General features: G+C 39.3%; 1 protein-coding gene across 1 annotated transcript in view; it reads right to left on the reverse strand.

The window, feature by feature from the left end:
• Positions 1-16,004, reverse strand: part of dpy19l1l (dpy-19-like 1, like (H. sapiens)) — a 34,813-nt gene that overhangs the window by 6,757 nt on the left and 12,052 nt on the right. The window contains exons 10-15 of the mRNA XM_047360589.1: positions 13,426-13,503; positions 10,549-10,635; positions 10,365-10,424; positions 7,070-7,150; positions 6,602-6,703; positions 1,858-1,929 (exon numbers count right to left, since the gene is read on the reverse strand). Coding sequence (XP_047216545.1) covers positions 1,858-1,929; positions 6,602-6,703; positions 7,070-7,150; positions 10,365-10,424; positions 10,549-10,635; positions 13,426-13,503 — 480 coding nt within the window. The remainder of the gene's footprint in view (positions 1-1,857; positions 1,930-6,601; positions 6,704-7,069; positions 7,151-10,364; positions 10,425-10,548; positions 10,636-13,425; positions 13,504-16,004) is intronic.

Here is a 16,004-nt window from a genome sequence, read left to right on the forward strand (position 1 = left end):
AAACGGTTAGGATTAAAAGTACAGAATGTTGGATCTTTAAAGTCATGGTTGCAGCAATTTATCTGATATTTGGTTTGTAATAATTGTCCTTTAACAGCTTTCTCATGTACGGCCTAGCTTACTGTGCTCTGCCAAAATGATTCATGTATTCTTAGCTTAGCTTGGGTAGGGCACAATGAGACTGAACTACAGGAAACCAGTCACAAAGTTTTTTCTGTCTCGTATTTTCAGCAAGAAAAACAAACATCTAGAATAAGTTTTTTTCTTGTCACAGTTTAGAGAAATAAATGTGTAAAAGCTTCAGCAGGGCAAACATATTCATGTAGATTTCTCAAACTGAAGCAATGCAACCTGCTTCCTTTATTCCAGCCGTTCGGTTTGGTTCTGTTCAAACAGCTTTTTGTGTTTTCTGCATAGAAAGAGCTTCAGGGCTTAAAAGCTGATTTCATCTTCATGCCTGACAGCAGGCGGCGTTGTACAGAACAGAACAGGGTTTATAGTGAGACCTTCTGTCCTTCTTTAATTCATGACGCCGCACACAAGGAAATTCAGAAAAGATTTAATAAGCCTGAATTGAAGTATTTTAATACCTTAATCTCAGAGATTTTTCAGAAGAGTTTAGCTTTGGCTTCCTTTGGAGAGAGTTTGTTTATTAGTTTGCTCATACAGCGGATATTACATACATAATCTGGCAAACATATAGCAGACTAGTTGGCTGCTGCAGCAAGCATGCCCAGGATAGTGAAAAATTCAGTGCAATCTGTTCACAGCCTCAGATATTCTAGTGTTCTGTTTGGACTGGACCCGAATTAACTGAATGGGATGGACTAAACGGTAAGTGATCAGATTGGAGCTGAAAATCTGGTTGGTTTTATTCATTTAGGTGATTGAATTCCAAAAAATATGCTTATCCAATATTTATATTCATTACACAGAATGACATGTTTTAAAATATTATTTGTGTTAATTATGACTGCCAGCCAAAGAAAACCCAAATTCTGTTTCTCAGAGAATCAATAAAACACAGATCCACAGAAAATGTCACTGCACAATTATGCTGAGAGTGGCAGATCCCAGCATATAAATGGAAGGTTGAGTGGAAGGAAAAAGTATGATTGTGAAGCAAAGCCTAATTGTTGCAGTTTGAGAGAGATTCACAAGTTGTGGACAACCTCTGGAGCCAGAGCTTCAAGAGATGTATTCAGCTGTGACTCAAAGACACTCCTGAACCAGAATTAACGTCCGAAACATCTTCTCTGGGCCAAGGAGCAAAAGGACTGAACTGTTGCTGAGAGGCCCAAAGTCGGTTTTATAGGTAAAAGTACATTTTGAATATAATTTTGGTAATCAAGGTCCCAGATTCTCAAAGAAGAATGGGCAGGGACAGAGTCCCAAGTTACTTGAGGTCCAATGCGAAGTGTCCACAGTCAATGATTATTTGGGGAACCATTTGATCTGCTGGCGTAGGTCCACTGTGTTTTGTGCCATTTACCAAAGACGACGACAGTAATGATGCCTGATATAAATGGTGTAGTATAATATCTGATTAAACATTGATGATTATCTGTATCTTTAATATAACACACAGTTGAGTGGATAAACCAACATGTTTGCAACATTTCGGCAGTAATATGCTGCTACCAGACACTTGTTTTAGTAATTTCTAAGAACCTGCTGTGAAAAAACTGAAAGCTTTAGCTCATCACTGTGAGCTTTAATAGATGTGATTATTTAGTGGGAAAAAAGAGCCTGACTTGGAGTGACATAAATAATTAAAATTAAAAGTTTTTCCTAAGAGGATTATATATTAAGGTTTAATTATTTTATATAAAGACTTTGTTCAGATGCAGAACTCACCCTGCCTGCAATGAGCGCAATCACCAGCAAGTTGATGGGCAGCAGCAATGTTTTGAGGTAACGTACTGGCGTCTGAGGGAGAGAGACATTAAATAAGGAAGAGAGAGCGAGAAAAGAAATATTATATCTTTTTATTAAATGAAACAAACAAATAAACAAACACTTATCGTTAATCCAACATCCTTTACAAGCTGAAAGGAATGGTAAAGTTTTCATGTTTGTTGATTAATTTGAGCTTTTAATGATTTGTTTGCACCCTTCTTCTTCCAGCATGGAATGACTAAGCAACAAAACTTCAGTAATATTTAAAAACAAGAGCTAGGTCCACAAATTTAAATTTATGTTGAATTTTCACTGGTCTCACAGGGTCACAAAAGCTCTATTAAATACATACATCTCTACTGATATTTGGCATTTGCACCATAAACAGTTTTTGTTTAGCAATCAAAAAGCTTCTTGCATAATTCTTGGATAATATTTGGTCACTCGTCTAGGCAGAATTGACAGCGTTCATTTAGACTGGTTGATTTCCTGGCATAAACTTAGCCTTTCAGTTTAGTCCTTAAATGTTTAATAGGCTGCCCATTCCGGAAGACTTATGTTAGATGCTTTATCTATTCCAAAACCAATTATGATGAGGGATCATTGTCCTGTTGGAAAATCCAGTTGTGTCCAAATTTCAAGCATTTGACTAAACTGTCCCTGTTAGAGAAAATGAAGTTCGTTAGAAACTTCAGGAACCACCGCGGCTGAAGCCCACAATGAACTGGAAACTGCTGAAACACCCATATTGCTGTCCACAAAGACGTCAGGTTTACATCAGTGTGGACTTGCACCAGAACCAACACAATTAGGATTGACTGAAATGTGCGGCTGGTCATATGGGCAAGTCAGATATTTTCTGAATAAAAGTTTGAGGGTTTAGTAAGACAAAGATCGAGATGTTTGGCCACAGCGACAAGAAGAGGAATGTCTAATGTCTTAGTCTTTTAAACCCAAGCATGGTGGTGGGAGCATCATGATGATGGTCTGTTTCACTGCCAGTGGCACTGGTGCACTGTATGAAGTGCATGGTATAATAAAGTACAACAGAACTGGTTTTAAGATGGATAAAGAAGGCTGGAAAGGCCAGAAAAGCAACCAGTTTAAATGAACTCAACCAATTATCCCCAGGAGGGTGGAAACACCCAGCCAGAATTATGTCAGAAGCTTGAAGATGGCTACAAAAAGTGTCTGATCAAGGTGCAACCTAGTAGGCAACATTTAATCAAATCTCACTGGGGTTGCATATGTATATTTCAGACTTCATGTATAATTTGGATCCTGTGTGAATTTGAGAAAAATAACTTCAAACTTGTGCAGCTAATTGTTTTTTTTTTTTATAAATCAACGTGGTTGGTTGTTGTGAAATCATTGCAGCCCCCAAAAAAGCAGAGGTTAACTAATAAAAAGGCTGAAATAAATATGGCCTTCATGCTGACGATGGGTCTGTGTAAACCTCTGATTGGAATTCAAACTGCCCGATAAATAACTGCTAAAATGAGAAAACAAACAGAAAAAGAAAAATGTTAACCTCTACAGATTAAGGACATCAAGCATACATTTTTTTTTAACAATTTACCTGTAAGACCCCCACAAAAATAGACATTTACCCCATACACCAAGTGTATCATATTTCATACATCAGTTTTTGAGACCTCTACCTCATCAGTGATATTTTTTTCTTGAAAAACCTGTTGTATACAATCAGACAGATGTAGTGCTTGGATTATCCACCAGGGGTCAGTAACCAATGCACCAGATGGCTTTCATTTGAGACATCCAAAATGCCTGCCATCAATCAGTGGCCCACACCAGTTTTTTCAAGGATATTTTTGTGGATTTTTAAAGGGTTAAGATGAGAAAAACCTTTAAATTTCATTGCATTTCATGCATTATTCATTCAATAAATCAACATATATTCTTTTCAGTTAGGTATATTTAAAGCAAAAAGAGAATAAAATAATAAATATGTTCACTTCTACTAAAACTGTACAATGCAGAGAAGAAATACACAAGACATTGCTTTTTGTGAATTTTAGATGGGAACAAAATTGTGTTGAAGATGATTATGGATGGGAATTCAAGTGACATGGAGCTGTTAGAGGAAGACGATGATGAGGAGGAGGATGAGGAATGGACTCCAACTGCAGTGCGTACAGAGGAAAACACAGACAGTAGTGATTATGAGGACGTGTAAGATGAAAACCTGGACCAGACAAGTGCAGAAATTAAGGATCCAACACAGAACACAACAACAAACCAGTCAGCAAGAGGCAAAGTGAAAAGAAAAGAGTATCAGTGGAAGAAGAAAATGTTTGAACCTCCAGATGTTGAATTTCATGAACGTGTTGAAGAAGACTCAGAATACAGGCTTGACTCGAAACCATACATGTCTTTCAAACATTTTGTAACCGACGAAATACTACTGGAAGTTGCAGAACAAACTAATTTGTACAGTGTGCAGAAAGAAGGAAAGTCAGTAAACACAACTGCTAGAGAAATTGAGCAAATTCTGGGTATGTATATGCACATGGGGTTATTACAGATGCCCAATGTAAGAGCCTATTGGGAGATGGAGACAAAGGACTCCGCAGTTTGTGATGTAATGTGATGTCTCGAAATTGCTGACACTTATTCACTTTCAGGACAACCTCAATATGTCCGATGATGCAAAAAACGATAAACTTTGGAAACTCAGGCCATGGTTAGAAAAACTACGCAAACAATTTATTTGCATACCTCCTGAAGAATGTCACATTGTTGATGAAATCATGGTGCCTTTCAAGGCAAAATCACATCTACGGGTCTGTATGCCAGCAAAACCTCACAAATGGGGTTTCAATATGTGCAGGACAAAGTGGTTTTCTTTATGACTTTGACATTTGCCAAAGGGTAAGAGGGGAAAGTCCAGACCAAGTTAAATCTAATGTTGGTGTTACTGGAGAAGTTGTCCTAAAAATGACGTCAAACCTTCCAGCAGGAAAAATCCACAAGGTTTTTGCAGACAACTACTTCACATCAGTTCCATTGGCTGAGCACTTGAAAGAAAGAGGAATCTACTATATTGGCACAGTCCGAATGAACAGGGTAATAGACTGCAACATGATGGATGAGAAAGATTTGAAAAAAAAAAAAAAAAAAGAGGGATTCTGGATTTTAGAGTAAATCAGGACAACACCATCATTCTGAGATGGTGTGACAACAAAGCTGTGAACTTGCTTTCTTCTTTTGTCGGGATTGAACTACAGCAATGTGAAGCGCTGGGATTGAAAAACCAAAACCCACATAATGGTTCCCAGACCAGCCATCGTAGAAACATACAAGTTCATGGGAGGAGTTGACCTTCTTGACATGCTATCTGCACTTTACAAGTTCAACTTCAGATCACGCAGATGGTATATGTACATTTGGTGGCGGACTAGCACAGTGGCAGTAATCAATGCGTGGAACCTCTACAGAAGAGACCAGAGGAAATTAATGTCCAGGCAGAAACCCATGCCCATGTGAAGGTTCCAAGCTTGGCACTTCTCTCACAAGTGCAGGAAGGGGTAAAATCAAGTGTGGCAGATCACCATCTTCTCCAGAAGCAGGAGGAACACCTCCCCCGCGCAAGAGGCCAACTTCTAGGGAGCCCTCTGATGTGAGAAAGGATGGCATTGACCATTTTCCGGTAAGAGAAACCAGACAAAGATGCAAGCACTGCACAGGCAATCACTTCATCCATGTCTATTGTAAAAATGTAAGGTCCATCTTTGCTTGAACAAAGACAGACACTATTTTGCACTGTGGTAGCCCTGAAAACAAAGTTGTGAGACAAAAAAATGAACCAAAATAAGTCATAAGGTTCTTTTCCACCATGTCGGTTCCATTGGTGGGTTTGTTATTTGTACATGATAGCTTCACTTCAGCAGGTGCATAATATGTTTGATGTTGTTATGCAATATGGAAAAAATGTTTAGTGTGAAGTTAAAAAACTTTAATGGGTTAAAATGTTTTGTTTTATGTTTGTTTATGGAAAACAAATTGTGAGCAATAAATTGCACCAAAATGACTAATGTATCACAAATGATACATATTAAAACTCAAATATGCAAAGTGATATTTTCTTATTTTATTTTGTCAGAACGTTCAATAAACAACCCAGTTTCAAAAAATGTGAATTTTCTGACAATTATTTCATGGTTCAGGGTTTACAGGGTTAATTTCTAACTTATTTGTTTTTTCCACTAAAGAGGATTAAGTGAGACCTCCTGCCTCTGAAATTAAGAGCCTGACAGTGAAGACCACAAAAAGAATGTTAAAGTACGGAATTACACACGAATGCAAAGGTTTACAGACAACATCTTTGGGAAGTTGTGGTGTTTTATTTGTATTCTGTTCCAGTTTACACTTCATAAAAGCATGAATTGGTCTCTGTATGTTGCCTTCAGTTCTTATACAAAAAATTAGATTAGTGTGCAGCGCAAAGCTCAACTCTGAACGAGCTGTCAAGTTCTGCAACGAGCACAGATCAGGTTTCGTCTGAACTCTGACACAAAGCAGCATGCGTTTAATATTTCTGACATCTAAAAAGAAAACAGTGACATTTTAAAAACTACTCATTTACACTGAACTGCTTTAGGCTTGCCTGTAAAATCTTGAATGTTGCCCTGATAAGAATAGAGTCATTTCGGATGAAAGAAAACATTTTGGTTTGACTTGCCTCAAACTCCATGAAGTCAAATTCAGCAGCACAGGTGTACATCAGAGTGTGGAAGTCTTTGTAACTTGTGAATTTGGACTTGATCAGACCACTGATGTGGGCCTGGAAAACAAAAACAACATCTGGTTCGACGCAGAAATAAACCCCAATTGGGACAATAGTTTTCTACTCTCAATTAGGATCAATCACCTGATTCAATATTTTCAGTGGGTTTCAAAATGTTCTGAGTGGCTACATTTAACCACTTCTGACATCAGTTTTTACATGACTGCAGTTTCACAGAGTATAACTTGTTGCCATTTCTTGTTTGAACTGAAATTTTCCTTCTACTTTAATTTTTTCCAAGTACTAAACATGTCAAATGGTAGAACATTCCCTTAAAATAGTAAAATCTTTTAATAGAGAGTCAGACAATCACTATCACATGTAAAAGTACCAGTATTCAGACGTGAAAAGTCTGTATCTTACATCATCAGAGGCACCAAACACAGTGGAAAGCAGAAATTTGAGCAGAACTGTGGAGCCAACCCAAGCCAGGCCCTGCATGACCTGTTGATGACAACAAATTATTTATCATGCGCTTGTAATCGAAGGCTCTCTGTAAAAAGCAACAAGAGCAGACCAGGTAAGGCGAATAAATAATACTATCTGCATCATGTCACCTCCCACTGTTTGAATTTGCGTTTCATCACACACACACACACACACACACACACACACACACACACACACACACACACACACGTGGCTGCACTGTGGTGCTGTTGATACTATTGGCCTGGGGTCTTTCTGCATGGAGTTTGCATGTTCTCCTAGTGCATGCGTGGGTTCTCTCCAGGTACTCTGGTTTCCTCCCACAGTCCAAAACATGACAATTAAGGTTAGCTGGTCCCTCTAAATTGCCCTTTGGTATGAATGGGTGTGTGCATGGTTGTTTGTCTTGTGTCTCTGTGTTGTCCTGGTGACCTGCCCAGGGTGTACCCTGCCTCTTGCCTGTAGACCGCTGGAAATAGGCACCAGCTCCCCTGCCTCCCTGGTAAGGCCTACGCCAGGGTATTGGAGAGGAGAGCCCGGCCCATAGTTGAACCTCGGCTTCAGGTGTGGTTTTCGTCCCGGCCGTGGAACACTGGACCAGCTCTATACCCTCTACAGGGTGCTCGAGGGTTCATGGGAGTTTGCCCAACTGGTCCACATGTGTTTTGTGGACCTGGAGAAGGCATTCGTCTGTGTCCATCGTGGTGCCCTGTGGGGGGTGTTCCAGGAGAATGGAATCTGGGGCCCTGTACTAGGGGCCATCCGGTCTCTGTACAAGCAGAGCAGGAGTTTGGTCCACATTGCCGGCACTAAGTCGGACCTGTTTCCGGTGCATGTTGGACTCCGGCAACCTGCCCTTTGTCACCGGACCTGTTCATAACTTTTATGGACAGGATTTCTAGCCACAGCCAAGGGCCAGAGGGGGTCTGGTTTGGGGACCAGTGGATTTCGTCTCTTCTTTTTGCAGATGACGTGGTCCTGCTGGCCCCCTCTCGCCAAGAACTACAGCATGCGCTGGGGCGGTTCACAGCAGAGTGTGAAGCGAAAGATGAAAATCAGCTCCTCCAAGTCCGAGGCCATGGTTCTCGACTGGAAAAGGGTGGCTTGTCCTCTTCAGGTTGGAGGGGAGTTCCTTCTTCAAGTGGAGGAGTTTAAGTATCTCGGGGTCTTGTTCACGAGTGAGGGAAGAATGGAGCGGGAGATCGACAGACGGATTGGTGCGGCTGCCGCAGTAATGCGGACGCTGTGCCCACAATGGTTTCATAAAATATAGGTACACAATATTCAGTGTACCTATACTTTCCCATTAGCAGCAACTACAAATCCTCAACCAGAAGAAAGCAAATATACTGTGCTGTCCACACATATTGTAAAGAGTAAACATTTAACAACCTTTATTTTGAGTACAAATGTTCAGTAGGATCAACCACAATTAGTAGCATGCCTGACTCAAACCTCATTTTGCCAAAAGGTAAGCACACCGTCTTCTCCTATAACATTTTAGAAGGTTGGAGCATACAGAGGTATGGATGTTTGACCATTCAATTTTGCACAATCCTTAGAGATCATCCAAAATCTTGGGTCCTCTCTTATGCCCTCTTCTCTTCAGCAAAGTATTTGTGTTGATTTGGCCTCATGGTTTGAACAATTATCCTGCTTTAATACAATTAAGAGACTTTTAATTTCCGAATTCATATTGCCATGCACAAGGTTCCCAGGCCCACTGAAGAAACACTGACCCACATCATTATAGATCCTTCACCACACTTAACACTTCTTGTTTTTCAAAAATTTCATTCTTTGTTTCACACTAAACCTGCCTGAAGTGTCATTTTTTCCAAAGCTCATTCTGTACATCTCCGTCACAATATTGCAAGCCTGCCTTGCATTTCAGTAGCCTAGATGGCTCAAAAACATTCAAGCATCCCCTTCCTATGCATCTAACACTATATCACACATAACTTCATAAGCACCCAGGCCAGGCTGCCACAGGTTTCTTTTTAAACATTACTTAACTTATGCAACACTATGCAAACATTCTGTCTGCAATGATGAAAGTTAGCTCATCTCAGAATGTCGGATGCTTGAGAGCTGAAAGTAAAACTGAAGGCATAACCTATTTTCTGGCTAGTTTGGCTAACAACAATCTGATCACTTGGGGACACTTGCAGAAATTAAATTCCTAGTTTGTCAGTTGTTCCTTAAATTTAAAAAACAAAACAAGAAACAAGACCTGATGTCACAGAAAAATTGATAAATAATTCTGACAGCTGAAGAATTTCAATTCCAATACACATGCAGTAATAGGAATAGAAGTGCAATAAAAGAGACTTGCACACTTCAAAGATGTGACGGGATTTGATGTTGAACAAAATCCCCTTTATTTTCTAGCATTTAGACCTCTATAACAAGTTTGACAAACATTGAGAGTTAAAGTCCTAGGAGAATTCAACAAATTACATATTTCTGTTAGGGAAAAAACTTTTTCCATTTTACCGACATCTCTCCCAAACAACTAGTTAGCATGTAGAGTTGTTATTGTGACTTGGTCGTCAAAAGATGCCAATCTTTGCTGCAGTGAGCTTTGGAGAGTTTTTACCTCTTACCATCCACCTAACTGTGTGCCCAGAAGGGGGGCAGTGGCTAAAAGTTGTAATTATAACCCCAGGGAAACAGAAGGTCATAAACTACTAATTAGGAGTTCCTGGAAACACTGGTTAACTTAAAAAAGTATAGGCAACAAAATGCTTCAATGATATTTACTGTTTTTTAAAGACACCGAAAAAGGTGCCACAGATATGCAGTGTTGACAGCAAAGGTGCCAGTAGTTGTTGCACCATTGATTTTGGTTATTAACATGGGATTTATTTCTCACTGAGTAAATACACTCATATTAAAGGCTGGATTCTTTTATTTAATTAGTGAGGAATTATGCTGCTGAAATAAATTAATTTATTTTAAGGCTCTTTAGACATCTTTATTAGAGGTTGATATAATTGTGCCATGCACTGTAAAAACATCATGAGTCAGTTTTGTAACAAAGTTACAAAAGACCTGATAATGTGAAAAAAGTTTGTGAAGGAAACTTTCAAAACATTGGCTTTCCTATTTGTTCTTTTCTTTTAAAGACAAAATGTCTAAAGTATCACCACATGAAACATGAATAATCCAACACAGTACACTCTAGTAATGATGTATAAAAGAACAGCATTAAGTTATTTTTTCTCACCCAGATGACAATACCGGGTCTGAACATCTGAATGAATCTGTCCCTTAAAGCAATGATGACCTAAAACAGGAAAGGAAAAACAAGAAACACCAGTTTTGAATCTGTTTCTGTATAAAATACATTGATTCTTACTAAAACACAGCTCTGGTTAATGCGTGCACAAAGAAGAACTCAACCAACTCACCCAGATGGAAATGAGCGAAGAGGCGTAAAAAGACGTGAGGAGCATGGAGTTCCCAAACATCAGGATGAAGCAGACCCCGAGTGTGACCTGAGGAAAACACAGAGCAAGTGTTGTAAAGCCCAAGTTTTCACTCAGTGTAAAATGTGTAGCTTCATGTTTGGGAATTGTCTATGTAATCACAAAAAACAGTTAGAGGCTGACACTGACAGCAATCTGATACAGCATCAGTCCTGCTTTATTACTGACCCCGTATGGAAATTTGCCTTGCAGGCAGGTGGAAAACAAACACAATCACGCTACAACAGTAGTCAGAACAGAGAAGGAAGCACAAGGGGATACATCCTTACAAATATCAGATAAAACATTAGACCAAAATGACAGTTATAGCACATCAATTAAAAAATAATCTCTGAATAATGGCCTGAGTCATAACAGTTTCTCCATCTGTTCGTCCTTCCTTTAGGCCGTCTGAACCTCAAACCAGATGGTAGGAGCTGAAAATCTCAATAAAGTGGGTGATTTGGGTAGTTGAAAATGGCTCTCTTCTTTTGTGCGACTCTCTTTTAAAATGTTTCTGTTATATCAGATCATTTGGTACCAATAATGTTGTCGGCCACTTTTATTATTTTCTCTTTACTGTATACTCAGCTGGTTTCAGCAGTTTCCTGTGGTCCCAGAGAAATCCAAACAGCAGGCTGCAAAACAATATCTGTTCCTGGGTACAGCAGCAGGGTGGTCTGGGATATCCGTGTTAAGTGAAAATAATACATCTGATCAATGAATTAAACTATAAATTCACTGCCAAGAGCAGGAAATAATCCCATTTAACAAAGTCTTAAATCTTAATCCCAGTGAGGTGCAGAAAACTGAATAACTCTCCATTATGCAGACACTGATTACCAGCTGCGGTTGCTGAGAACTGAGGGGCTTTTAAGCTGTTGCCAGTGGGTATTTGATAAAGCCGTGTAAGATTACTGTAGGTTTCGAAAAGGGAAAAGCTGTTCACATACTGAGGCAGCTGCTTTGCAACTGAAAATATAAGAACGCAGTTGTTAGCCGTCCTCAAAACTGTAAGATAAAAATCTAAATTTGAGAAGTTTCACTCAAAGAATGAGATGAAGAGCTAAATATTTGTTTCGGATTATATGGAAGAAAACAATACTAATCTAAATCAGTTCAAATGTGCAACAAAGGCGCTGAAAGCAATCTGTAATAATACCAGTGGCCAAAAACAACCTAATCGCGCCACGGCTCTGAATGACTTAAGATCGGCTGCCATGGCTTCTTCAGTTTCTTTAGAAACTGCTTAAAGAAAAATTTTAAATGATATGTGCCAACTGCTCGTACCCTGGTCTGGCAGGGCTTTACCCGTAACTTAAAGGCCTCTAAAACAAAGGAGACAGGTGTTGACTTCAGGCAGCAGCCCCCAGCCTCACAGCCCTGTTGTCAAGGGAAAGGATGTTCATCAGGTGGAGAATTATAAGCACTTAGGAACTGAAACTGAGAACAAACTGAATTTTTAGATGTTGTGTTGAAAAAATACCCTGTTGTTGTCAGAGGTCAGATGAGAACAGACTTACGGGTTTAAGTTGAGTCTTGATGTGACAAACCTCAAATAATGTCAAACTGGTTTCTGGACCATGGCAATGAGTTTGTTGGTCTCAAAAATCACCAGATCCCAAATCAACAGAAAACCTTTGGGAGGGGGTGGAATGGGAGATTCTCGTCATGGTTTTGCAGCCGACAAATCTGCAGCGACTGCATGACGCCTTCATGTCAATATGGACCAAAATATCTGAGAAATGTTCCCCACACTTTGTTGCATTATGTCAGTAAGAATTGCAGCAGTCCTGCAGCCAAATGTGGGTCCAAGACCCTTTTAAGAAGGTGTACCTTCTAAAGTGTGTTTGTATGGATCTGTCTACTAGGTGGGGTTCTGTTTTTCTGCACTTATATTGTTTAAAAAAAACCAAAAAAAAAAACATATTTATAAAATCAGCACAGGTTAAATGTTTTGAGTTTCAAATGTTTTTTTTAAGATTTTCCTTATAAATTACCAAACTGACTGCATACAGACTTTAAAGCATATGAACCAACAACTTCTACCACTTACTTTCAAAAAGCCTCCATCAGTAAACAATGTTGCAGCTATTCTCTGATTTATTATCATAAAAGCTGAGGATTTAGATGAATTTATTCATTTTTATTTTGCTTTTAAACATTCAGCAACTGTATTTTTTTCTGACAACTCAGGGACTTTTTAATCATTCAAACCAAACACCTGAGAGGATAAGTGCTAATCATTATCTGCTACATGCAACATTGTGTGTGGTAGAGGACACACAAGTCAAACTGTGTCACTTCTAGTTAAGTATACAACACCCAAGTCATTGCCAAGCTCTCTAAATTATGCACAGCCATATGCCTTCCTGTCCCAATCTTACCATGAAGGAGCTTCTCCTTATCTGTAGCGGCCACAGACTGCAGCTGAGAGCCAGGCAGGCTCAGGATAAGGATAACTGGAATGTGAACCAGAGGCACAAACGGTTACATTCCTACATTGTCTCAGTTTATTGTGGTAAAAGGGAACGGTGTATGTGCAGTAATATTGTTATTGTCGAAGAAACCCATCCCTGTGTCTGCTGGTTCTGTCCTCTTGTCTTATGTGATATTCTCTCGGCTATAGAGCCGAGTGAGATAACAAGAACTGAGGCAGAACACGTCACACCTCAGAGGACATCAGCGAGAAATGGCTTGTTTTATGCAACATATGTTACAATACTGATAAATCCAGGCTGTATAGGTGCAGAGGAAGTAATAACGGAGGCATCAAACATCCAACACATTCACTGATTAATGTAGGAAGAGCTACTGTACCATATGGGTGACAAGAATAGACTGCATCTTTGAAGCAACGAGGTAGCCCAGGATGTAGGATGCAAACAGAGACGCCACCTGGAACCCAAACAGGGCAGAAACATTAGAGAGGGAAGCCCACAGCAGGTCAGACCAAAACATTTGTTCCAATTTATTGGCACCCAGATGTCATGTGAGATTTTTGCTCAAACTGAATTATTGTATTTATATTAAATGCTGAAGTTTTCTAACATTTCCACTGTGAAATGATGCTAAAAAACAAATACTTTTTAGGGTGTTTCCCATGTTACCAGGGGTGCAAAAAAGTGTTGTGTGAATAATAACAGAGTTAAACATGTTTCTAACATGTACACGAGTTTGACATTGTTCCAGTGAGATGAAATTCTCAGGAGGATGTAAAAACAGCCTTATTTGGGGCAGTTACATGACCCGGCTCTAAAAGATGCCTGGAGTTTGGAACACACACTGTCAAGGATGTGTTGCCAAGGACACATTGCAAAGGATGCAAATTGGTTTAAGCTCTGGCTGCAGGCAGTCAGGAGAAAAGAAGATGCAGAGAGAATACGTTTGGTTACTTCTTTGCTTCTTTTACATACGAATTTACACACATTGGACAATGAATTAGAAACAGTTAGGTTGTAGAAGATAAGGAAGTGTTGTACCTTCTTCTGACTGGAAAACAGCTTGGTGGAAACATAGCACAAATACCAACACTGCAATTTCATACTTTTTGTGAGAGTTGAGGAAAAGCTCAGGGGAGTGGACTCTATACAACCTGGACCAGGGCCTCCATCAGATTTTGTTCAGTATTTCTTTTGTTAGACTGGCCCATCTGTACAAAGCTACAGCCATAAGCTTGACATTTTGGTAGGTTTTATTGATCTGATTAATGTCTAACATTACCTTGTACTTTTCAACAGATGCATGTACAGTACAGGTTTGCATGAACAGAATCAAGGAAAAAGTCTTTGGATCTAATGGGAACCAGAGCTACATCTTTCTTCACTTACTTTTTGTCATTTCCTCGCCAGTGGGTTTTAATTCAAGGCTTCCCAAAGATTACAAAAATACCCAAACTTTATCTAAATTAGAAAGGCAGACAGAAGAGTGCATCTAATACTAGTATACATTTTTTATTTGGATATCTGCAGGGTATCAACTAAGAGAGAAGAGGTACCGATACATTGTCGATCCTTGCATGCAGGATGAGCAGTGTTGATTTTGTCCTGCATGTTGAACAGTAGATGACATCTTTAGTCTCCTGAACTTCCTGAGCTCCTCCTGGGAATTTAATTGTCCATTCCATGTCTGTTTTGACCATCTGAAGAGGGCTTATGACCTGAGATTGCCAGAAACTATTGATTCCTTTAAATCAGGACTGAAAACATTTTGTTTACTGCAGCTTTCCCATAAAGACAATTGATTATGTAATCATGGGTGAGCTCAACCTTAGAGATAGAGTGAGATAATTTGAGAAAGATCGTCATTCAGATGGAGCTTGAATTAGAGTCAATAATCCTCCACATGAACAGGAGTGAGTTTGGGCATTTTGATCGGAATGGCTCCCTTTGGAGGTTCTTCCAGGTGATATATCCCTTCTGGCCTGAAAACACCTTGGGATCTCCCAATTAGATCCCAGGAAACCTGGGGTTTCTTTTCTTGTACCTATCAAACAATTTATTGATTAACTGATTGATTCAGCTTGCTCAAACGTTAAGCTCATGGCTCAACAACTAAACAGCATTTAGTATACAAACACTAAGTGCATTGGCTTTGTTTTTAGGTGAACATCATATATTTTTTACCTTAAGGTGAGCATTTCAAACATCAATATCAAACAGAGAAAGATGACTTTTTGTTACCTGGCAGAATTTCAGAGGATTGATTCTTCCCGTTTATTCAGGGACCTAAATTTAATTTTCACATTTTGGTGCAGGTCTATCTGTGTAAATCTAAATTCATGAAAAAACTGGCATCGTATTCCCTTTGTACTGGTGAACCATCTGACTGACTGGATGTATTTGGCTTTGGGTTGATTTTTGCATGCAGTGGATGAGGCGAATTGGTTTAATTAGTGGCTTTCAAAAGTAAAGCAAAGAAACAGTCATGCTTTATGGGGGAGCTTCAACATAAGTCCATAAACTGTCCTTACTTTACCTTCTGTTGTAATTTTAACCTTTCCACTATGACTTTCATGTTTTTGTCTCACAGTCACATTGATTTTGGTTTTACCAACATATTTTCTTAAAGGAATAGTTCAAAGGGTTAATATCTTATCTGCAGTTGATAACTCTCATTTAGTATAAATCTAGATGAGTTGGTCCAAAAGGCTGAAGCCTAGGGGCCTGCCTGACAGGGATCAAGGCCAAAGCAGCCAGCAACCATCTTAAAACAGCTCTAAAGCATCATTGAGTTTAATGCAAACCTACTATTTCCATTACCTTTAAACTTTTGTCACGCTTGTACTGGATGTGTAGGTGTAGCAGAGGTAGGAGGCAGTGCAGCACCAATGGTATTCTTGTGTGTAACACTCAAATGGTTTCCTGTGCTTTTACCTACTCCTTTGGGGTCTTATTGCT

This window comes from Girardinichthys multiradiatus, chromosome 3 (genome assembly GCF_021462225.1).
Source record: "Girardinichthys multiradiatus isolate DD_20200921_A chromosome 3, DD_fGirMul_XY1, whole genome shotgun sequence".
In the NCBI taxonomy this organism is placed as follows: domain Eukaryota; kingdom Metazoa; phylum Chordata; class Actinopteri; order Cyprinodontiformes; family Goodeidae; genus Girardinichthys; species Girardinichthys multiradiatus.